Raw genomic sequence first — 24,905 nt, 5'->3', positions numbered from 1 at the left:
GTGCCTCAGTGTCCTCATCTGAAAAGTAGGCATAATGCTTGCATGTATGTTGTGCGGTTGTATGTGTGTGTATGTTGTTTTGAACAGTGCCTGGTACAAGGAAAGTTCTAAATTACTGTTCACTATTATGATTATGTGCCAAGCTGAGGAGTTTTGACTTTATCTGTGGGTGATGGGGTCATGGATAGGCTCCAGCAAGGGCATGGCATGGTCAGAAAGCAATCTCCTCCTTCATCCAAGATCCAGTTGGAATTTGAGAACCAGATACAATTACTAGAAAAAAGAAAGTGCTAGCTATTGTGGTGATATCTGAGGAGGAGAGATAAAAGGCCTTAAGGATTGTTTCCTTGGTCGTTGGTGAGCCCTGAGTTTCCGGAGAGGGATGGGGATGGGAGGTGGAGTACAAGGGGTTGGGAACGCATGGGCAGGGAGACAATAGGGGACCTGTGCATATGTTCTTTGAATATTTTGACCATATGGGGTAAGAGAGGTTGTCATTTGGAGGGTGGCAGGGTAGGATGGTCTTAGGGAGGAGGAAAGACAAAAGAGGCAGCCCAGAGGACAGACAATATAGAGACATTTAAAGCAAGGATGTCCTCAGTGGACATGACAGCTCCTAAAATGAGAGACAAAATGTGGGTATGAATTAGACTGTGCAGGCTGTTGGTTTAGAAATGAGGATGATAAGGTAGTATAAGGGCCTATTCAGCCAGAGCGGCCCCACCCCGGTTGAACTGCCATTTTGTTGTTTATGCAGTAAAACTTAAATTGACCCTGCCCCCCCCCAGGGGAACTTACTTAAAAACAAGTCCCGGAAACCAGTCCCAGGTAACAAAGTCCAAGTACAAGGGTGGGTCAGGCCAGGTGGAGGTATTCAATCAGTGGGGGCGCATACTGTCTCCTAGCTACCAAGGAGTATGGGCCCCAACCCTTTGGGCACCTTTTGGGAGCCAATTCTGACCAAGGTGATAGGCTGGTTCAACTGTCTACTAGGGTAAATTGTAATTCAGTTGGTCACCTAGCATGACTGTGCAGCTTTCTCTGTGTGTTATAATTTCATTGGCCACCTGTGTGTGGCCAGGCCCAACCACATGGCCTTTGCTCTGTAAAAGTTAGTCTGTAAGGGAGAGAGGGGTCGCCCTCTCTTGTAAGAGGTGCGGCCCCGAACGTTTGGTTTGATTCTTGATGCTTGGCACGAAATAAAGCTTTGCTTGACCTTCGCTTTATATCAGTTTCGCTCCTTTAATCACGGACCCATTATTGGGGGACCCAACAATAGAGCTTATCTGGATTTTGGCAGGGAGGCAAAAGGTCAGCTCATCTGTAGAAGGAGAGCCCGATGAACATGAGGCTGGGAAATTGAGAAGGTTGGAGATTTGGAATGGGTCTTATTGGGAACACACGAGGGGAGGGTCAGATGGAGTCAAACAGAAGGTCTGCCTTGTGTCAGCGAAGTCCAGCCGAGATGGGGTATTATTGATTTGCTGTGGAAATCGCTGGTTTGTTTTCTAGCCTTTCTCTAGTGCCACTTGGCAGCTGGCAATGAGGGAATGTGGATAGTAAAGGCTTTGGGACACCAGTAAAACACCCCTCAAGTGGCTGGCCCCAGGACCTACTCTGAATAAGGAGGCAAATGAAGCCATAAGAGGACCGTAATAATATGAGACTGAGCAAAGGGAGGGCGCTGTAGGAGGAAGGAGACAGGGAGAGGTGAGGGAAGGAGGGGGAGAGATACAAAGGGGCTGTAGTCAGAGAGGGCAGTTTCAGCTTTCAAGATCTTTGTGGGAGAGCAGTTTCAAACGATGATGAAGACCAAGGGTGGCGAGGGTCCGGCCTGAAGTAAAGAGTAGATCTTAATTTATGCATTACGATTATGAAGGTGTTTTCTGAGTTCAACTTCAAAACTCCTTAAAGAAAATTAACCAGGTGGTGTCCTGTGGATGAGAAGGAAAGAGACAATACGGTGTGAGAAAGCTAAGTTCAGTTGATGGACAGGAAGTCAGAAAATGTCTAGAGGTGCTAAATCAAGAAACAGTATAAACGTATAAATCTCCTGGGTCAAAGGCAGAAACATAAGTGATTGCACGGCTTTTGCAGATGAATGGTTATAAAAACAAGCAGGCCACTTGGGGTTTGCTCTTTGAAGTACTCAAGGCATATTTAGGGAATTTGATTCATGTTCAGGTTTGGCGCACGGAGAGTCTCTCTGGCCTGGCATGTCTCTTCCATGAGTGCAGTCCTCTCGCTGCTGGGTATGCGGTTGAACTGCATACCCATTCCAAGACCCTGGAAGGCTGTGCGGCCTGAGCTGCTCTGTGATGGGGGAAATGGATTTTCATCTTTGATTAACATCAGGAAGTGACTCTTAGTCAATAAACAGGCAGGAGGAAGTCCTGTTACTATAGCACACTGGAGAATGCAGAATGCGGGTGCGGAGGAGAGCCAGAAGCATCTGGCTAGAGAATGGAAAGCTCTCAGGTTGGAGAAAGAAAGTTGGGAATGGGAGAGAGATCATGGGGAGGTGGAGGGAGAGGGGAAAAAAGGAAGTGGGGAGAGGGAGGGAATACTAAAGTTGGGAAGGGGCTAGGGAAAGCGTAAGTCTCTAAGGAATTCTGGAAGCAGAGTTTCTAGGACCTTGAGGGGCAATAGCTATTGTTGGGAAAAGGTCATTTATTACTGTCTAGTAAAACCTTAATTATGAGACCCTTTAGATGTTTGTCAGTGGGTCATAGGCTTGGGGGATGATTGCCAACATGTATCTTGGGGAGCAGAGATAAGGGAAGTTTTTGAAAGAATTTTTTTTTTAAAGAGTTTATTTATTTATTTATTTGAGAGAGAGAGAGGGAGAGAGCATGAGAGAGGAGAAGGTCAGAGGGAGAAGCAGACTCCCTGTGGAGCTGGGAGCCCAATGCGGAACTTGATCCCACGACTCCAGGACTCCAGGACCATGACCCGAGCCGAAGGCAGTCACCCAACCAACTGAGCCACCCAGATGCCCCATAATTTTTATATGTTTAAGTAGACTTACAGGGTCCTGGGGGTCAGGCTGAAATTGCCTTTTGGCCTTAATGAACTGTCAACATCCAGGCAGCTGAGTTCCTAGAGGAATGTCACTCCGCCTGTCAATGGGCTGTAAGTAGTAAGAAAATTTAATAATTTTTCTTCTGCCTTTGTTTCCCACATCAACACTATCTACCAGAGATAGCATCAGATCCCACAGGTGAAAGGTTCAATCCTGCAAGACTGCCCCCCTCCCCCACCCCCCACCCCACCCTCAGCCCCTACTACAGATGCCAGCCACCAGCCCAGCTTATCATCGGTACTTCTGACTGACAGGCTACACATTGGAAGTTCCAAGATCATTGGAAGTTCCAATGATTCCCTCTTTGGGTTCTATTAATTTGCTAAAGGCCCTCACAGAACTCACAGAAATGCTTAACTCTACAGAACAAACTGGAGGTCTCCAGGGGAGAGGGTGGGGGGGGGTGGAAGGAGTGAAGGGGGCTAAGAGCACATTTATCATGATGAGCACTGAGTAATGTGTAGAATTGCCAAATCACTATATTATACACCTGAAACTGATGTACCACTATATGTTAACTCTACTGGAATTAAAAAAAAAATCAACTCACGGAAATATTTTTTGTGCTAGATTTCTGGTTTATTATAAAAGGATATAACTCAGGAACAGCCAGATGGAAGAGATGCGCAGGGCAAGATGTAGGGAAGTGACACAGAGTTGCAAGCCCCCTCCAAGCATGCAGCTCTCCCTAGTCTCCATGTGTTCACCAACCCAGAAGCTCTCTGAACCCCATTCTTTTTTGTTTTTGTGGAAGCTTTTTTAATGGAAGTTTTTATGGAAGCTAGGCATGATTGATTTAAATCATTGACCTTTAGTGATTGGACTCAATCTCCAGTCCCTCTCTCCTTCCCAGAGGTAGAGCGATGGGTGGGACTCATTCCAACTCTCTGATCACATTGTTGGTTCCCTCATTCTTAGGAGTGGCCCCAAGGTAGCCTCATTAACATAATAAGACAGCTTTGTTCTCCTCGCTTAGGAAATTCTAAGTGTTTTAAGCATTGTGCGGGGAAATGGACGAAGACCACATATATATTTTTATTTATAAATCACAGCATCACAACCCTTCATTCTCTTGTAGCTACTGCCTTCTTTCCTCTCCTTCCCAGACTCTTTTATTTTTTTATTTTTTTTTTTTTTAAAGATTTTATTTATTTATTTGACAGAGAGAGATCACAAGTAGATGGAGAGGCAGGCAGAGAGAGAGAGAGAGAGGAAAGCAGGCTCCCTGCTGAGCAGAGAGCCCGATGCGGGACTCGATCCCAGGACCCTGAGATCATGACCTGAGCCGAAGGCAGCAGCTTAATCCACTGAGCCACCCAGGTGCCCCTCCCAGACTCTTTTAAAAGGAGTCTCTACTTGGCTCTACTTCTGCCCTCTAGTCCAGTTCATTCGCCCATTGCTGGCTGGTTTTTACTAATTCCCTAAGAGTCCTGTTTAAATCACCAGTAACCTGCCAGTATTCAGTGGAGCTCCGTGTTGAGAGCTGATCCTCATTAAGCCCCTCTTCCCTTAGCTTCCTTTGACTTTCTTTCTACTACTTCTCTGGCTAATTCGTCCTGTTATTCTTTTCTCCCTTTGCCACCGCCCCCCCCGGATATTTTTGTTTCATTTATCTATCTAACAGCATTTATCCAACCACACAGCCCCGGCTGTATACCCTTCACTGTGCCAGCTGCAGAGGAATCCATAGCCTGGGCTTGCAAGGGCTTCATAGTCTACAAGTCGGAGGAAGCAGTGTGACGTCATGATACTCTCAAGTACAGGCTGCAGCTGGGATGTGGGGAGGGGGTTGGGGGGGGAGTGGTCCCTTTTGTTAGATCAGGGGTCAGGTTAAGAGGGGTCCAAAAGTCTTCTGCCTGGGCCCCTCTCCCCCTGCTTTGCCCTGAGCTATACTTCATCTCTCAGTGCTCATCTATAAAATAATGCGGCGGTTGTGTTGGTGTATTGCTCAGATGTCTTTTCAAGAGAATCTGCTTTGAGGAGTGAAGTTGACTCACAGCCCCCAGCTATTGTTTTTGGATCTGCGATGGCCTGTATACTGAGGCAGGCTTCTCCTGGGCACCCCCAGCTAGTGACGGAGCGTGGTGGCAGCATTGGAACCCAGCCAGTTCTGCCCAGTGCAGGGTTCTACTGGACAGTCTCAGCTCAAAGGCACCCCCATTTGCCTGGCTGAGACTTTCTGAGGGTCCTATATGTTAAGGAGCCTCCTCTCAAATCCTCCCTCCTCTTTCTCCTTTCAGAGGCTATCAGACCTGCATCACCACCTACTCCTGCACTCTCCCCTTTATCTTTTCGTGGTATTTTCCCCACCAAATCACTCACATGCCTGAATGCTTTGGCATTTGAACCTGACACAGGGATATGACAGGACCTGCCTTAGAGTGCTGTTGTGAGAATTCAGTGAGTTCGTATATGGGAACTGCTTAGAAAAGAGCCTGGTACACAGCAAGTGTTAGGCTATTGTTGTTGTTAGCTATTGTTACGATTATTTTATTATCCTTTCAATCTCAACTTCTATTTACTCTCTCTCCAGAAACCTCAGATCTCCTAGAGTGCTCCAGCAGCATCTTGTCCTTAATTCTGTTCCATTGCTTTGTTTTCTTGTTGGCCTTCACCCTTAGATGGTAATTCAATGAATAATGGAACCTTGGGGGCGCCTGGGTGGCTCAGTGGGTTAAGCCGCTGCCTTCGGCTCAGGTCATGATCTCAGAGTCCTGGGATCGAGCCCCACATGGGGCTTTCTGCTCAGCAGGGAGCCTGCTTCCTCCTCTCTCTCTGCCTGCCTCTCTGCCTGCTTGTGATCTCTCTCTGTCAAATAAATAAATAAAAAATCTTAAAAAAAAAAATAATGGAACCTTGTTGGATTTACTGTTGTTTATCCGTGCCTAACATTGTGTCTGACTCATAGTAGGTGTTGAATTGTTGCTTGTTGAATCAAAATGATCGTTCAGCTGAGTATTAATGGATGAGTGTTATTGGCCAAATGGATGAGGACTGGGAAAGAAGGGATTGTTGAGAGCATTGTGTACTGGGCCACAAAAGGCCTGTACTGTGTGGGGTACTGGAAGCTGCTATGACTAAAGAGTGCGTGCAAGAGGGATGTGGCAAAAAAAGAAGCCTAAGGAGTAAGTCAAGGGCCAGAGCACCTTGATGGCCTGAATGCCAAGCCAAAGAATGTGAATGGCATAGATTCACCTCACGCAGGTGTCATGTGCAGCCCTTATGATGTGCTGGTGGGCTCATGCCCATCTGTGATGGTGTCTTACGTCCTTATGAATCATATGTTACTGCACCCAACACTATAGGTTGCCCCCAAATGGTGGCTGTTTCTCTAGAACTACATGAAAAAATGTAGGCCTCTCTGAACATTCATTTCAACAACGCATCTGATTGGTCTTTATTTACAAACTGCCTTGGCTGCAGTATCTCCCCCAAACAGTTGGGTCTCTTAACCCACATCTTTGCCTTCCTCACAGCCCTGTTAAATATACCTTCCACTCGCGCTGTGGTACAGATCTCTCAAGCTAAATCTGCCCATCCTACTCCTCAGTGTAATACCTCCCCATAACAGCACACTCTGGTTGCCTATAAGATAACGTCCAGATTCCTTAGTGTGGCCCAGAAGGAACGCCCTGGTCTGGGCATCTGTGTCCTCTGTATGCTCTGTGGCACACCATGCTGAAGTGCTTGTAGGCATCGGGAAGTCATGCTGCCCACCACTTCCTTCAGATACACGCTATGGCTGCCTGGAATGTTCTTCATCTGGGTCTGCTTCTTGAACTCTTAGCTATCTTACAGGAAGTAGTTGCCAAAACACTGATCCCTGTGAAGCCATTTCTAACTTGTTAGGCCTCAAGTCCCACTTGTTTGCAGCCTCGTCAGACTGTTTGTTTGTTGTTATGACACTGGCCACACTGCATGGCACTCGTCCTGTTACCTCTGATGCCCTCTCTGGACTATGGCTCCCGGAGTATTGGTGACTGTGGAGTCCCCAGCCCCAGGAGCAGTGTCTGGCACATAGCATATCCTCAGTAGATAACTGGTTAAAGAGAAAAGGACAGAAGGGAATGAAAGCTGGTCTCTTTCTTTTGAAGCAGAAGGGAGTCCCCTCACCATGTGGCTGTGCCTGGCAGCCCTCGTGGGCCTCTACTTTCTCCTGCGCTGGTACCGGGAGAGGCAGGTGGTGAGCCACCTCCAAGACAAGTACGTCTTCATCACGGGCTGTGACTCGGGCTTCGGGAACCTGCTGGCTCGGCAGCTGGACCTGCGAGGGTTGATGGTGCTGGCCGCGTGTCTGACGGAGGAGGGGGCCCAGCAGCTGAGAGGCCAAACGTCAGACAGGCTGGAGACGGTGATCCTGGACATCACCAAGACAGAGAGCATATCGGGAGCCACCCAGTGGGTGAGGGAGCGTGTCAGGGACAGAGGTAAGGAGAAGTAGTTTCTCTTTTCATTTACTTGGGCATGAAGTTGTTAAAGTTTTCTCTCTACATGTAATACCCCAAAGGAGGGCCTAAAAGGCTTTCTCATTTGAAGGATAGTTGTGATCTTCAGTGGTGTTTCATTTCCTTAACAATGTTTACCTTGAAAAATGAGCCAAATAGATTTGAAGCTATTATCTCACTTGCCAGTGTAGTATTTATAACCATAGTTCTTTGTGTTTATGTTTAAAGAATTTTCAAGGTATTCTTAAGAAACTGATCTTCCCTTGGCTACCGTTTAAAATAGAGTCATTCCTGGGCACCTGGGTGGCTCAGTTGGTTAAGCGTCTGTCTTTAGCTCAGGTCCTGATCCCAGGGTCCTGGAATTGAGTCCTACATGGAGGGGCAGGAGGAGGGTCCCTGCTCAGCGGGGAGTCTGCTTCTCCCTCTCCCCCTGCCAATTTCCCTGCTTTTGTGCCCTCTCTCTCTGACAAATAGATAAATAAATGAAATTTAAAAAAATTACGTTATATCTAGCATACATATTTTATATGATATGTCTTATACTTCTGGTATCTAATGTCTTTGTGAGTCTTTTTTTGCTTCTTTTAATTCTGTCGGTTCTTGCATTTGGTGTTTTGCTTCCTTCTGTATTTTGATTTATGACCATGAACTACAATTTTTCTTAGTAACTCTGGTGATTCCCTGACGCCTGATCTAAAGATTTTTCCAGAGAGGATCCATGTTTGCTTCTATCATGTGCCAGGGGTGCTCGGAAGCCTTGACCACCTTGAACTTAATTCTTGGCTTGACATTTTTGGACCATCCAGATAGTGGGAATTGGGCTGCAAACTCTGATGAGAAATGGCTTGTAGTAATGATCCCTCAGGGTTGGTAGGGATGATTCTTGCTCCCTCCCCACAACAGCAAAGTTCAAGGTGGACAGTGTTACTCTCAGTCCTTTGGAAGGACTTTCTGTCTCACCCTTATACGGATAGCATAGCCATTAAAGATCCCAGTTTAATGAAGAAAGTATTTTTTATTAGAATCCCTACCTTAGGTGGGTCCTGGACTTCATAGCTTATTGTGTATTTTTTTGAGGCTATAAATATTGAAATTCAAGTTCACACTGGTTGGCAAATACCCTCAAATCAAAAGGCGGCACCATGGGGCACCTGGGTGGCTCAGTGGGTTAAAGCCTCTGCCTTCGGCTCGGGTCGTGATCCCAGGGTCCTGGGATCGAGCCCCACATCGGGCTCTCTGCTCAGCGGGGAGCCTGCTTCCTCCTCTCTCTCTCTCTCTCTCTCTGCCTGCCTCTCTGCCTACTTGTGATCTCTGTCTGTTAAATAAATAAATAAAATCTTTAAAAAAACAAACAAACAAACAAAAGCTGGCACCAACGTTCTCTTTATTGTCTCTGGATTCCTGCCTTTTCTTAGTTTTTGCCCTGACCTTCCTCTACTTTCTTGTTAACTGATGGATTTAAGAACTTTAAAAAAAATAGGGGTGCTGGATTTAAGAACATTAAAAAATATAGGGGCGCCTGGGTGGCTTAGTCATTAAGTGTCGGCTTCGGCTCAGGTCATGATCCCAGGGTCCTGGGATTGAGCCGCGCATTGGGTTCCCTGCTCGGCAGGAAGCCTGCTTCTCCCTCTCCCTCTGCTGCTCCCCTGCTTGTGTTCCCTCTCTCTGTCAAATAAATAAATAAGTAAATAATCTTTAAAAAAAAAAAGAACATTAAAAAATATATTTTGTCTAACATTTTTAGTTGCTGTCAGCCGAAAGACAGATTAAGGTAAATTGTCGGTTTTGTCTGAAACTGATCTTCTGCTTTGACTGTTTTAGGACTCTGGGGCCTGGTCAACAATGCAGGCATCTTCCACCCACACTGCTACATCGAGTGGCTGAAGATGGAAACCTATATGGATGTCTTCAAAGTGAACCTCATTGGTTTGATTGAGTTGACCTTGAGCATGCTTCCCTTGGTGAGGAGAGCACGTGGGAGGATTGTTAATGTCTCCAGCATTCTGGGAAGAATTGCTTCCTTTGGAGGAATCTACTGTAGCTCCAAGTATGGAGTAGAAGCCTTTTCAGATATTCTGAGGTAACGCTCTTAAGTTAAAACAAAAGCAACAAATATGTCATAGGCACTGTGCTAATTGCTTTTGCCTACATTATTTTATTTCATTACTCCAAAAATCTTGATTTATAGATATTATTACTGTTTGTTTTATATAGGAAATTGAGGCTCCAATTTAAGTCTCTTTCCCAAAGTTCACCTGCCGCAACTCGGATTTGGCAGAACTGTGTTTTGACTGTAGGTCTTTGTTTCCTTCCACCACATCACACTTCAATTCTCAAGATTTAGCCTTGATAAAATTTCATTTCTCAGGGCACCTGGGTAACTCACACGGTTAAGCGTCTTATCCCAGGGTCCTGGGATCAAGCCCCACATTGGCCCCCCTGCTCAGCAGGGAGTCTGCTTCTCTCTCTGCCTGCTGCTCCCCCTGCTTGTACTCTCTGTCAAGTAAATACATAAAATCTTTTTAAAAAATTTCATTTCTGAAGAGAAGATGACTGTCTTCTTTCCTCCTTACAGTGAGCTTGTCCTTGTCTCTCCATGGTGACTCTCTTTGTCTCTGGGCACTCATCTGCTTTACTCTGTATCTCTTTTCTTTATCTAAGCACTTCTTTTCTTATATCTTCCGTTCGCCCGCCATGGCCCATTATGGCGCTGGGCCTACCTCCTGGCTTTTTTTCAGGCACTGTTTCAGGCTTGTGTTGCTCTGTCAGCTGCTTCCTTTTTATATTTCCCTTTACCTTTTCATTCCTAAGAGGGAGGACTCTGTTAGCTTTGTTTATTTTCTGTGTGTGCCAGGTGACCTGTTCTGTGACATTTTCATGTGCTTTATTACGTGCCGGGCACTGTTGTGAGTACTTCACATCTAACAAGTCATTTAATTTTCATAGCAACCCAATGAGGAAGGTCTTATTTTTATCCTTAGTGTGTGTGTGAGGAAACAGGGGCAGAGATTAGTAGGTCGCTATGGTCATAACACAGGTAGTAATAGACAGAGCCACTCTCCAAGGCTAAGCAGGGCTCTCTCCTCCCAGCAGGTACCCTCCCTGGTCCAGTTAGCTGGGGACATGATGGGATAGTCACATGGCACAAAATATTGCCACACAGACTCCCCGTTAAGCAGTAACTGACTTTAGGGCAGTTTCATTCTTGGAAATGAGCTGTGACTATTTTAGGCACCATGTATTAGCTTCCTATGGCTGCTGTAATTCTTTTTTTATTAATTAAAAAAAATTTTTTTAAAGATTTTATTTATTTATTTGACACAGAGAGATCACAAGTAGGCAGAGGGGCAGGCAGAGAGAGAGGAAGGGAAGCAGGCTCCCCACTGAGCAGAGAGCCTGGTGCGGGGCTCGGGGCTTGATCCCATGACCCTGGGATCATGACCTGAGCTGAAGGCAGAGGCTTTAACCCACTGAGCTACCCAGGCGCCCCTCTTTTTTTTTTTTTTTTTAAGATTTTATTTTTTTAAGTAATTTCCACACCCAATGTGGGGCTTGAACTCACAGCCCCAAGATCAAGAGTCACATGCTCTGCCGACTGAGCCAGCCAGTGTCCTGTGGCTGCTATAATTTGGAGTGTCTGAAAACAACACATATTTATTCCCTCACAGTTCTGGAGGCCAAAGTCTGAAATCAGTGTTACTGGGCCCAAATCAAGTTGTTGACAGGGCCAGGTTCCTTCTGAAGGCTCTAGGGGAGAATCTGTTCCATGCCTCTTCCAGCTTCTATGGGCTGTCAGCATTCCTTGGCTTGTTGCTACATCACTCCATTCTCCGCCTCTGAGGTCACATTGCCTTCTCTTCCTCTGTGGGCCTTCAAATCTGCCTCTGTCTCTCTTATAAAGATAGTTGTGATTGCAGGCACCTGGGTGGCTCAGTCGGTTAAGCGTCTGCCTTTGGCTCAGGTCATGATTGCAGGGTCCTGGGGCAGAATCCACATCCGTCTCCCTGCTCAGCAGGGAGTCTGCTTCTCCCTTTCCTCCTTGCTTATGCTCTCTCTTGCTATCTCTCTCTCTCTCGAATAAATAAATAAAATCTTTTAAAAAAAGGTAGTTGTGATTGCACACCCAGATTATCTAGCATAATCTCCCTGTCTCAAGATCCTTAATTTAATCACAACTGCAGGGTGCCACATGGGTTCCAGGGATTAGGACCCGGTATCTTTGGGGGCCATTATTTAGCTTATCATGTGCCATGACCAGTAGGTATCTCTTATAATACGCATACTGTATTATCTGCCTAGGAAGGGAATAGGGAAATAATTGAAGTCATGTGAGTTGTCACCATGGGACAGGCACCTTGCTTGGCTTCCAGCCTAACTTACCTTCTGTCTGCCTCTATGGGGCTGCTGCGTGTATTTCACTGGTGTCTCAGACCCCTTGACTCATTCTCAGACCAAGAGCAAAGAATGGCCTTCCAATGTTCATATCATGAATTCTTTTAGAAAAAATTCCAGTGTGCTCTAATTGTGCTAAGGCTGAACAGGGAAAGGAAGTTCTGGCCCACACATAAGCTGGACTTTCAGAGGGAACGCAGATCTCACGGTGTGATGGGAATCACAGTGGGGAAGCCGCAAGGGGAAGTGAAATTCTAGGGCAGAGGCACCATGGGCTTACACAGCCCTCTCTCTTTGCCAGCACACACAGCCACCAGGACAGTCTTTCTCTGAGGCTCTACCATGGAAAGTTTTAGATTTTGCTTTGATAAGGGAGGCTTTTCCTTTAGAAAAGTAGTTTTTAACCTCTAGGTTGCCTGGATGGCTTATGCACACAGATTGTCAGGTCTCACCCCCAGACTTCCTGACTTAATAAATCTGGACTAGAGCCTAGTAATTTGTATTTCTAACAGGCTCCCAGATGCTGATGTTGCCATTTATCTGGGGACCACACTTTGAGAACCACTCAGAGCTTTAGGGGGTCATGATGCTATGTGTTTTACCTTCTTATGGACCAATTATTTCAAACATTTCTCCTTGAAATCAGCTTGGGCTTCACCTTTTTCAGTGAGGCCACTTCAACCTCCAGATTAGGGAACACCCCTCATCACTGTCCCCAAACACCTAGACTATACTTCTCCCATGGTACGCAATGCCATCTTATTTCACTTGGTGAAGACAGTACTTAGCACAGTGCTTGGTACATACCCAGCCCCCGGTAAGGATTCTGGCACTCTTTGTTGAACTAACCTGAGTATTCTGGAACGACCAATGACTTGTAATTTTCATGTCCACCTCAGATTCCATTAACGGTCTTTTGTAGTCTTTGAATATATGGTAATTCTTCACAGGTCCATGCTTCTGCAGGTCCAGTTCCCACTATCTGGTATTTTGTTCTTCCCCTTTCATCACTTAGAAATTTCCTCTTTATCCTTCAAGGCTCAATTGAAACAGTCTCTCCTCATTGAAGCCTTCCTTGACTCCCTCAGAAACTGTCTGCCTCCTCCTCTCTACTTATGTAGCCCCTTGAATATCTCTCCTTTATAATTCCTTTTTTTTTTTTTAAAGATTTTATTTATTTATTTGACAGATAGAGATCACAAGTAGAGAAGCAGGCAGAGAGAGAGGAAGGGAAGCAGGCTCCCTGCTGAGCAGAGAGCCCGATGCGGGGCTTGATCCCAGGACCCTGAGACCATGACCTGAGCCGAAGGCAGAGGCTTAACCCACTGAGCCACCCAGGCACCCCTATAATTCCTTTTTTTTTTTTTTAAAGTTTATTTGTTTATTGATTTGACAGAGAGAGAGAGAGAAAGAGAGAAGAGAGCACAAGCAGGGGTAGCAGCAGAGGGAGAGGGAGATGCAGGCTCCCTGCTCCGCTGGGATCACGACCTGAGCCGAAGGCAGATGCTCAACCCTCTGAATCACCCAGGCGCCCCTATAATTCTTTTGAGTTGTGTTAACAATGATTTGCTTACTTGTCAGACTCACTCATTGTGAGCTTTTTTTTTTTTAAAGATTTTTTTAAAAATTTATTTATTTGACAGACAGAGATCACAAGTAGGCAGAGAGGCAGGCAGAGAGAGAGAGGGGAGGAAGCAGGCTCCCTGCCGAGCAGAAAGCCCAATAAGAGGCTTGATCCCAGGACCCTGGGATCATAACCTGAGCCGAAGGCAGAGGCTTTAACCCACTGAGCCACCCAGGTGCCCCTCATTGTGAGCTTTTGAGGCAAGCAACTGAGTCTTAATTTTCTGAGATTGTGCATGCTTAGCACAGTAGCTGCTGTAAAAATGCTAACTTTCTTTGTTCTTCCTTGTGTCCTTCATGGCTCCCCTGTCTAAAACAGGGTAGGGACTTCATGACTCTGTGGAAAGAGTGGATGTAGAATTGAGTGGTTCTGGTAGTTTGTATAATCATGTCCCCATTGTTGGACCTAGGAAATGAAAAACATTTTTTTTCCTTTTCCTCTCCGTTTCTTTATCCTTCAAAATATTCAGTAGAGATGTTTTTAAAAACTTGTTTGGTTTTGTTTTCCTCCATGAGAGCACTGAAATCGTGTCTTTCAATCAAAAGAGTTAACTTCTGGGGCGCCTGGGTGGCTCAGTGGTTTAAGCCTCTGCCTTCAGCTCAGGTCATGATCTCGGGGTCCTGGGATCGAGCCCCACATCAGGCTCTCTGCTCAGCAGGGAGCCTGCTTCTCCCTCTCTCTCTGCCTGCCTTTCTGCCTACTTGTGATCTCTCTCTGTGTCAAAGAAATAAATAAAATCTTAAAAAAAAAAAAAAAGTTAACTCCAGGGTTTGTATTTTCAGGCGTGAGCTTCAACATTTTGGGGTGAAAATTAGCATAGTTGAGCCTGGCTACTTCAGAACCGGAATGACAGAGTTGCAGCGGTGCCTGGAGAAACTCAAGCAAGCCTGGGAAGAAGTCCCCGAACATGTTAAAGAAGCCTATGGACAGAAGTTTTTTGATGCCCGTGAGCTTTTCTTTGCCTAAGATAATGGCTAACCTTGCCTGAGAAGGGGAAAAGAGGGTTGGTGAAAAATGGTGAAGATGGGCAAGTCCTCTGAGAACAAAACTCCTTAAACAAAGCCTTCGCAAGATAGGAGGTGTTGGGTAAGGTCCCATGGCCCTCATGGTTGGCTTGGTGATGGCTTTCATGGCTGAGGAAGAGGTTGTATGGATAGCCTAGGGCCAGGGCTCGTTCTGCCCTGATACATATGGGCTGGGCCATCTGTGTACTAGGGAGGCATTACGTGGCTAGAGGCCCAGAACCTCTGGGTCTTGAGAGGGGTGTGCCCTTCTGTAGTCTGGCAGGACTGGTGTGGGAGGCCTGCACAACTGAAGTACAGCCTTCAGTATCGTCTGCCCCTTTAGTAACAAAGGGCCCAGGCACAAACTCCATGGCTTATTGTTAGGGGAGGGAAGGTGTGTGTGGGTAGAGAAGACTAGGTGAAGGCCAGCTTTGCAAGGCTTTATTGGCCGAGCCCAGAGACTGGACCCCAAGTGCAGCCTTCAGGAGCCTTCTGGGAGTGAGATGGTTCAATGTCTGTAAGAATGGCATTCTTATGATCTGGAAGAGGAGGCAGTTTGGGGGTAGAGGTAAAGCAGCCTTCTTCATAGGAGTACGTCATTCACCTTGGTGTGGGGTTCCATCTTCCTGGGGGAAGCGTCGGTTTTTCTTCACACAAAGGAGTCAGCAGCTTGCCAAGGCCAAAGGGAGCAGCTCGCCTTTCACAAAGGGACCCTGTGATGGGTGGGTCCCAGCAGCCTGGGCACTGGCTTTGAGTGATACTGTAGTCCAGAGAAAAGAAGGCAGACAGAGGTGCAGACAGAAGACTCTCGACCTCCAGCACTGTCTTCTAGGTGCATCAGGCCTAAGAGGGTCACGATTAGCAGAGGGGAGAAAAATTGAATCAAGAAAAAAGCTGGCACAAAACAGTGCCTGAGCCTCTCAGAACTCATAGCAAGCTAGGGAAATATCGTTCCCAACATGGCAGAGGGCCAGCTGTAGTTATAAACTCTTCCCTGTCTAAGGTTTTAAACTGTATTAGGGAATTTTTTTCCCATCTGGATACATAGAGTTTGACAATAGAAATTAAGAGGAAAGTAGAATTTATTGTAGTGACTATACATAAAAGTACATATAGATACAAAAGGATATAAAATATATATATATATATATGTCATGATATATATCATGTCATATATATGTCTGTCATGATTTAAAAGTAGTTAAGGGAGGGGTACCTGGGTGGCTCAGTGGGTTAAGCCTCTGCCTTTGGCTCAGGTCATGATCCCAGGGTCCTGGGATCGAGCCCCGCATCGGGCTCTCTCCTCAGCAGGGAATCTGCTTCCTTTCCTCTCTTTGCCTGCCTCTCTGCCTACTTATGATCCCTGTCTGTCAAATAAATAAAAATAAAATCTTTAAAAAAAAAAAAAGTAGTTAAGGGATGCCTGGGTGGCTCATCGGTTAAGTGTCTGCCTTCAGCTCAGGTCATGATCCCAGGGTCCTGGGATTGAGTCCTGAGTTGGCCTGCCGCTCCTATTGCTTATGGTCATGCTCTGTCATGCTCTTTCTCTGACAAATAAATAAAATCTTTAAAGAAAAGAATATAAAAGGAATTGGAATTGTTCAAAGAGTTATTATCAATATAAAGTTGTTAATAAGGTATTTTTTATTCTTTTTCTTATTGGTTCTTTAAAATTGGTGTATATTTTATACTTATAGCATATCTTAACTTGGATGCTAAATTTTCCTAGGAAATACTTCATCTGTGGATTAAGAAAATTTAGAGTTGCTGGAGCATTATTTATAAGAATATAAATTACCTTATTAACAATTTCACAATGATAATAAATACTGAAATGGTAGTATTTTGGATATGGAGGATTAAATATATATATATTTTTAAAGATTTTATTATGAGCCACCCAGGTGCCCCAAATAACTGTATTATTAAAATTAATTAATTTCATGTGTTTCCTTTTTTTTTTTTTTTTGAAGATTTTATTTAATTATTTGACAGACGGAGTCCATAAGTAGGCAGAGAGGCAGGCAGAGAGACGGGGGGAGCAGGCTTGGCGCGGAGCAGAGAGCCAGATGAGGGGCTCGATCCCAGGACCCTGGGATCATGACCTGAGCCGAAGGCAGAGGCTTTAACCCACTGAGCCACCCAGGAGCTCCTCATGTGTTTCCTTTTTAAAATTTTTTTAACTTTAAAATTTTTTTAAATTTATTTTTTGAAAAGATTTTTATTTATTAATTTATTGGACAGAGAAAGAAACAGCGAGAGAGGAATACAAGGTGGGGAGTGGGAGAGGGAGAAGTAAGCTTCCTGCTGAGCAGGAAGCCTGATTTGAGTCTCGATCCCAGGACTCTGGGATTATGACCCAAACTGAAGGCAGCTGCCCAACCATCTGAACCACCCAGGTGCCCCCTGTTTTCTTTTTTTTTTAAGTGGCAACTAGAAAATTTAAGATTACATATGTGGGTCTCATTATTATTTCTATTGGATAACACTGTAAATTATTCTGATCCATGAACAACTCCAAAAATACTAAAATGTTTTCCAGAAATAGATTTGAGTTTTAAAATGAAAATTAATTAAAATTTAAAAATTCAGTTTTTAGTCATACTAGCTATATTTTAAGTCTTCAATAGCTACATTTGGCTAATGGCTGTCACTGGGAAGCATAGATCTACAGCCTAATCCTTGTAGAAATCAAATGTCGTTAGATTTCTGTGGCTGTATAGCAGGGTCTTAACCTTAAAATATAAGGAATAAAGATTTTATTTATTTATTTGACAGACAGAGATCACAAGTAGGCAGAGAAGCAGGCAGAGAGAGACGGAGGGAAGCAGGCTCCCTGCTGAGCAGAGAACCCAATGCAGGGCTCGATCCCAGGACCCTGCTGGGATCATGACCTGAGCTGAAGGCAGAGGCTTTAACCCATTGAGCCATCTAGGCACCCCTAAAATACAAGGAATAAGATTGGGGCACCTGGGTGGCTCAGTTGGTGAAGTATCTGCCTTTGGCTCAGGGCATGATCTCAGGGTCTTGGGATCGAGCCCTTGTGTCAGGCTCCCTGCTCAGTGGGGAGCCTGATTCTCCATCTATCTCTGCCCCTCTTCCCTGCTCATGCTCTCTCTCTCTCTCAAATAAATAAATAAGATCTTTTAAAAAAAAAAAAACGCAAGGAATAAGATGGCTGACCACCATTTCTCTGTTTGTATACAGATTGCAGTGGCGTCAAACAAGAGCTGTTGAAATGTAGCACAAACCTGAACCTGGTCACTGACTGCATGGAACATGCTTTGACGTCTGTGTATCCCCGCACTCGATACTCAGCTGGTTGGGATTCTCAGTTTTTTTTCATTCCTCTCTCCTATTTACCTACATCACTGTCAGACTACATACTGACTAGGTCTTGGCCCAAACCAGCCCAGGCCGTCTAAAGAAAACTGGTTTGATTGCTCTCGAAGAAGACGAAAGTCCGAAATTGATAATTAGTGTCTCAGTAATCCTTATTAGGAACTAACATGTTTATAATCCAGATATCCAAAGCTTATTCCTTGAGGAATTTTTACTATTTTAAGAATTTTTTGATGAGAATATTTCCAAAATACATCATTCTTCTTTGCCTGTTAAACAGAGTAAACAGAAAATAATTCAACTTGCTTTGATATTATTTCTTTATGTAAATGAATAGTTCTGGGCTATGATAACACTGTTGCTTGAGGACTATTTAGAAATATATGGACTTCTTTATCCTTATTTGTATTATGGTACTTTTTTTTTCTACTCTGGTACTTTTAATAAATATTTCATTTTGCTTTCTTCTCTGTTTGCCAGCTATTTTTGATGATGTTTCTTCCTTGTTTAAAAATAAATGATTTTTAATTTTGTAAATGAAAATAATACACACACACACACACACACACACACACACAGTTAAATGTTCCATTAATACTCAAAAGCATAAAAATAAAAAACAGCAGTTCCCCACGCTTCATTGCTGCTCCTCAGAGGTAAATGCTTTCAACTTTTACCTATTTCTTCTGGTATCAACCTCTATATTTCTAAGTAATATTCTGTTATTTCTTGATTTATTAAGTTTAGACATTCTCAATTGATTTCCCACTAAGAAAAATCCTGTTGATTTTCCTATTAGTTTATTTATACCACTTTCCTGACCATTTCCTGTATCCCAATATTTTAAATAAAATTTTATCTTATTTTCAGTAATTAATAGTGTTTGCATTGTTAAGTATGCGAATATTGCTTACTGTTCAGTCAAGTATTTTTCCTTTATAATACCATCTTTTTGTTTTTCTTAGAGTTAATTATTGCCTTGCTTTTTTACTTGCAGTATTTTAAATTTACTTTAATTTTTTTTGGTTCTTGCAGATGTCAGAACACTATCAGTAGTATTTTTAGATAGCTAAACAGATTATCATTCCATTTCAATTGATCCAATAAAGGATCACACTTTGATTTAGTTGTTATGTCCCTGTTCTCTGATTTAACCTATAATAATTTCTTCACTTCAAAAAAGAATCTTTTATAATACGGACATTTTTGAAGAGTATTAGTTACTTTGTAAAGCATGTCCTCATGATCAGATCTGGGTTATGCATTTTGGCAGAAATGCCACAGAAGTAATATTGAGTCCCTCTCAATGCATCCTATCAGTGGGCATAGATGTCAGTTTATCTCATTATTGGGATGTTTTTAAGTTTGAACCCTTGGTTAAAATAGAGTCTGCCAAGGGGCACCTGGGTGGCTCAGTTGATTGTCTGCCTTCAGCTTAGTTCGTGCTCCTAGCATCCTGAGATCGAGCTCCACATTGGGCTCTCAGCGGGGCATCTACTTCTCCCTCTCCTCTGGCTTGTGCTGTCTCTCTCTCTCTCAAATAAATAAAAATCTTTAAAAAAAAATGGAGTCTGCCAAGTCTCTCTACTGTAAAGTTAATTTTTTTCTTTTGTAACTAATAAATAATTCGTGAAGATATTTTGAGATTATATAAATGTTCCTCATCAAACTTTTACCTACTAATTTTAGAATTATTAATGATTCTTTTTAAAATCAGTTATTACTATGATGATTATGAATGATTTTTAACTCCCTCACTCCATCTACATTTACAAGCTGAAATTTCCATCTCCTTTATTTTTTTATTTATTATAAGAATAGACTCATGGGGTCACCTGGGTAGCACAGTCAGTTGAGTCTCTGCCTTCGGTTCAAGTAATGATCCTAGAGACCTGAGATTGAGACCCATGTTGGGCTCCCTGCTCAGTGGGGAGTCTGTTTCTCCCTCTGCCTCTCCCCCAGCTTGTGCTCTCTCTCCCTCGCTCACTCTCCCCGCAAATAAATTAATAAAATCTTAAAAAAAAAAAGGAATGGACTCATGGATTCTTAGTTTAATTAGTTATAAGCCATTTCTGTCATTATGTATTTTGTATTTTTAGAATTCTTATATCTGTACAACTTTTTTTTTTTTAAAGATTACTTATTTGAGAGAGTGTGAGAGGGGGAAAGAGGAAGAGGGAGAGTGAATCTCAAGCAGACTCCATGCTGAGCGTGGAGCTGATGTGGGGCTGGATCTCACAAGGCTAAGATTATGACCCAAGCTGCAATCAAGAGTCAGATGCTTAACCAACTGCTTTTGGCTGTGCTTTACCATTAACTCCAAGCGCCTGTGCATTCGTGTGCCCTTCTAGGACAAATTGGCACCAGCCACAGTGTGGCAAGACTCTCCCCCAGAGGATAAGCATAGGTCTGTGTCTCGCTGGCTTCCTAAAATTTGGAGTTTTGAAACCCAGCTAGTGGACCTCAGATAAAACATAGGAGCACTGCCCTGTTGGGTGAGCAGATGGCTTGGACAAAGACAGGGGAAGGCAGGGATCTAAGGGGATCGTGTGCCTGGGACACATGAGGAGAGATTGTTCACTCTTCTGTGAGGGCTTCCTAAACAGTGGTGGTGTGAACTTTGCCTGCCCCCCCGCCCCCTATCAGCACAGTGCCCACAGTGGAGGCTTGAGCCGATTATACCAAGCCCCAGCCCCCTGCTAGGACAAGTGTGCCTGAGAGTCAGAGTAGTGGTGGGCCCTCCCCCAGAAGACCAGCACAAACCCCCCACACGCACCAAGTCTACTGACCATAGAGTGCTGCAAAGCTTCAGCTCTGGGGCAAATAGGAAATAGAGTCTAACCTCTTTTAACAAGCAGACCAAAGCACACCAAGTTAGAACCTACCACACACTGGACAAGTTCCCGACATTCCCCAACTCAGGCAAGGAGAAACACACACACACACACACACACACACACACACACACACCTTCCTCCAATTCCTCCACCCTCCACCCCTGCCTGTGATAACCATGTATCTAAACTCTTTTCTATGAGTTTGGTCTCACATATAAGTGAGATCATACAGTATTTGTCTTTTTCTGACATGCCTTCGAGGTCTATCCATGTTGTCACAAATGGTAGAATTTCCTCATTTTTTTATTGCTGCTAATATTCCATTATATATACACACCACAACTTTATCCATTCATCCATCCACAGACACTTAGGTTGTTTCTCTGTCTTGAGCAATATCAGTAATGTTGCTATGAACACGGGAGTCCAGATATCTTTCAGAGTTAGTGTTTTTATTTCCTCTGGATATATTACCAAAAGTGGAATTGCTGGGTCATATCATGGCTTTATCTTATTTTTTAATTTTTTAATGGAACTTTCATGCTGTTTTTCATAGTGACTGTATCAGTTTACATTCTCACCAGCAGGGCACAAAGATTCCCTTTTTTCCACATCCATACTAGCATTTGTTATCTCTTGTCTTTTTGATGATGACCATTTGAATGGATGTGAGGTGATACCTCACTGTGTGTTTTGTTGTGTTTTTTTTTTTTAAGATTTTATTTATCTATTTGACAGACGGAGATCACAAGTTATGCAGAGAGGCAGGCAGAGAGAGAGGAAGGGAAGCAGGCTCCCTGCTGAGCAGAAAGCCCAATGTGGGGCTCCATCCCAGGACCCCGGGACCATGACCCGAGCCGAAGGTAGAGGCTTTAACCGATTGAGCCACACAGGCGCCCCTCAAGTTAATTTTTGTGGGTGGTGTTAGATAAAGGTCCAGTTTTATTTTTTACATATGAATAATCAATTTTCCTAGCACTATTTATTGAAGAGACTATCTTTTTTCCAGTAAGTATTCTTGGCTCTCTTGTCAAATATAAGCTGATTGTATATGCTTGGGTTTATCTCTGGGCTCTTGATTCTTTTCCATTGGTCTAGCTGACTGTTTTTGTGTCTACCATAATGTTTTAATCACTAAAGCTTTATAGTGTAGCTTGAAATCAGGAAGTATGATGCCTCCTGCTTTGTTTTCTTGGGATTTCTTTGGCTATTAGGGGTCTTTTGTAGTTCCATATATATCACAAAGTTTTATTGTTAAATGGAAAGAACTTGAAGTTTATAAGCAAGAGAAACAATGATGGGGTTCTTGGCTGGTTCAGCTGGTAGAAAATGCGACTTGATCTCAAGGTTGTGAGTCTGAGTCTCACATTGGTTATAGAGATTACTTTAAAAAAAGAAAAGGAAAAGAAACAATAATAGAAAGTAGACAGGGGAAGAAGGAGAAAAAAAAAGAGACAAACCAAAAAACAGACTCTTACTAACTACAGAGAACAAACAGTTACCAGAGGGGAGGTGGGTGTGGGGAAGGGTGAAATAGGTGAAGGGGATTAAGAGTGCACTTACCTTGATGAGCACTGAGTAACATAGAAGATTGTTGAATCATTGTCTTATATACCTGAAACTAACTTGACACTGTATGTTAACTATAATGGAATTAAAAATAAAAAAAAATAAAGAAGGCCTAAATATAAATGAAGAGATATACTATTTTTACAGGTGGGTCAGAAGACTCAATATAATTGTTAATTCTCTAAAAAAGTAAGGAAAAGAAAAGAGAAAAATGGACAGAGGAAATGAAAAGCTGAATGACTAATAAATATATAAAATATATTCATTTTCACTAGTAATCAGAGAAATGAAAAGTAAAACCACAGAGAGATATAGTTCCACATCCATAATACTGCCAAAAATGAAAGTCAGCCAATATTAGGAGAGAAGCTATAGATAAAGGGCAGATTCTACACTTCTATGCAAGATTAAATTTATAGAGCCATTTTGGTGAACAATTTGGGAAATACCTGATAACGTTGAAGTGCATTTGCCCTATGACTCAACAATTTCACTTCTAGATACAAATCATAAATATCATACATTTACACAAGAAGACCTGTACAAAAATCTTGAGTATTCTATTGTTTGAATCATGATAAATTGGAAATAACTTATCTGTCAATTTACAGGATAATGGATGAATTATAGTATGTTCATACAATGGTTGGTCGATCTACCTATCATCCAACTATCTATCTCTCCAACCATCCATCCATCCAACCATCCATCCATGTGATAGTTAACATGAGTCTTCATGAGGATTAAGCTACATATATCAATATGGGTAAAATTTAAAAACATAATGAGTGATAAAAATAAGTTGCAGAAGATCTGAACAGTAGTATATCTTTTGTTTAAAGTGTTAAAACTTGCAGAAAGTCCTATATCTTGCTTATGGATATAAATATATATAGTAGAAGAACTAGTATATTTATGAGAATAATAAACACCGAATTCCTGGTGGTAGTTACCTTTGTGGATTGAGGAAGGGTATGTTGGAGATGTCAATTGAACTAACGTTATATTTCTTAAACTGCGTGTTAGATATATAGGCATAGGTGTTAATATTCTTTTTTAAAAGATGTATTTATTTATTTAAGATTGAGAGAGCATGGGGTTGGGGAGGGCAAAGGGAGAGGGGAAGGAAAATCCCAAGCAGACTCCCTACTGAGCATGGAGCCCGATGCAGGGCTGGGTCACAGGTCCCTGAGATCATGACCTGAGCTGCTCAACTGACTGAGCCACCCAGGCATCCCTAATTAATACTCTTTTTACTATTTTGTAGGACACAAATATTTAATAACAAAAATGAAATTTAAAGAAGTCATAGTCTGTATAATCTCAAACTATAGGAACTACATCTTTACCTATTACCATACCTCGTGTATAATAAACAGTCAAAAAGCACATCTTGAATGTAAAAACAAACCACATTTTTTCAACAGGGAGTAATAATTTGAATCTACTTTCCTAGGTTCACCTTTTAGTAGATACCATTGGAAATTTTATCATGCCCAAATATGGTTTTAAAAAATATGTTTAAGTAGATCATTAACAGAAACTCCTATTTATCTTCTTGATTGGTTTAATAAAGCATTACAAAATAGTCCTTGCTGAGGAAACCAATCAATAAATGTGACAGTAAAATTTTAATCTCTAGGACCTTGCATCTAGTAGTCATTAAATAAATATTTGTTGAATGAAGCAAATACAGGAAGTATAAGATTATGTGAAGTGTTAAGGCTGTTTTTCTGATGCTTTGAGGGGAAACTTTTTTTGAAAAGTTAGCAGTTGTGGGAACAAAAATCCATTTAATTGCTGACTGGAACTCGAAAGAGTGAGCACTCTCTCTGGGTTTAGGAGTTTTCCCATGGCTACACTATTTTGCACAGCTGACATTCATTTAGATGCGCTGGGCAGGATAAACAAAATATTGATCTTTCTGTTAATGAAAGGCTTAAGCAAAACCTCTAAGTCATTAACTTCTTATCTATATAGAAAGCTGTGTCTAAGAACATTATCAATTAAAAAAGAGAGTAGCATGTATATTATGAAAGCTCTGTAAAAATAAATTTACACATAAAAAATAAATTTATACATGTATATATACATACATGCAAGCATGTAGTTTGTGTGGGAGAGAGAGAGAAATAATCCCAATTGTTGGTTTGTCTCAGAGGCAGGATGGGGGTTGGAACTAAACTTTCTGCATTGTACACTTTTGTAATATTTGAGTTTTCTATAATTTATGTTGTGTTTATGATGGGGATATTTTATATTTCTATTTCTGGCAGGCCAGAAAACCAGTCTATTTTTTAAAAAGATTTTATTTATTTATTTGACAAAGAGAGATCATAAATAGGCAGAGAGAGGGGGAAGCAGGCTCCCAGCTGAGCAGAGAGCCTGATTCGGGGCTCCATCTCGGGACCCTGATATCATGACCTGAGCTGAAGGCAGAGGCTTAAACTACTGAGCCACCCAGGCGCCCCGAAAACCAGTCTATTAATCAGTGTGGTGAGGTTCTGGTTCTTAGGGAGTAGGACAAAGGACTGGGGTGCTTTTTACTCGGGGTTGATGATAGGGTGGGAGTTGGGGAGAGCATTACCCAAAACCTCTGCAATAATTTAA

General features: G+C 42.9%; 1 protein-coding gene across 2 annotated transcripts in view; it reads left to right on the top strand.

Annotated features, from left to right (window-relative positions):
- Nucleotides 1–18,353, top strand: part of HSD17B6 (hydroxysteroid 17-beta dehydrogenase 6) — a 37,384-nt gene extending 19,031 nt beyond the window's left edge. Inside the window, exons 2-5 of one of the 2 annotated variants that reach the window (XM_047739872.1) lie at nucleotides 7,180–7,509; nucleotides 9,349–9,607; nucleotides 14,326–14,489; nucleotides 17,755–18,353. In XM_047739872.1, coding sequence (XP_047595828.1) covers nucleotides 7,197–7,509; nucleotides 9,349–9,607; nucleotides 14,326–14,489; nucleotides 17,755–17,972 — 954 coding nt within the window. In that variant the 5' untranslated portion in view covers nucleotides 7,180–7,196 and the 3' untranslated portion in view covers nucleotides 17,973–18,353. Of the gene's footprint in view, nucleotides 1–7,176; nucleotides 7,510–9,348; nucleotides 9,608–14,325; nucleotides 14,490–17,754 lie in introns of both variants that reach the window. The other variant, XM_047739870.1, reaches the window with a different exon arrangement.
- The last annotated feature ends 6,552 nt before the right edge of the window (nucleotides 18,354–24,905 follow it).

Source organism: Lutra lutra, chromosome 8 (genome assembly GCF_902655055.1).
Source record: "Lutra lutra chromosome 8, mLutLut1.2, whole genome shotgun sequence".
NCBI classification, from domain to species: Eukaryota; Metazoa; Chordata; class Mammalia; order Carnivora; family Mustelidae; genus Lutra; species Lutra lutra.
Note: the sequence above shows the minus strand (reverse complement) of the source record. Positions and strands in the feature narration are given on the sequence as shown.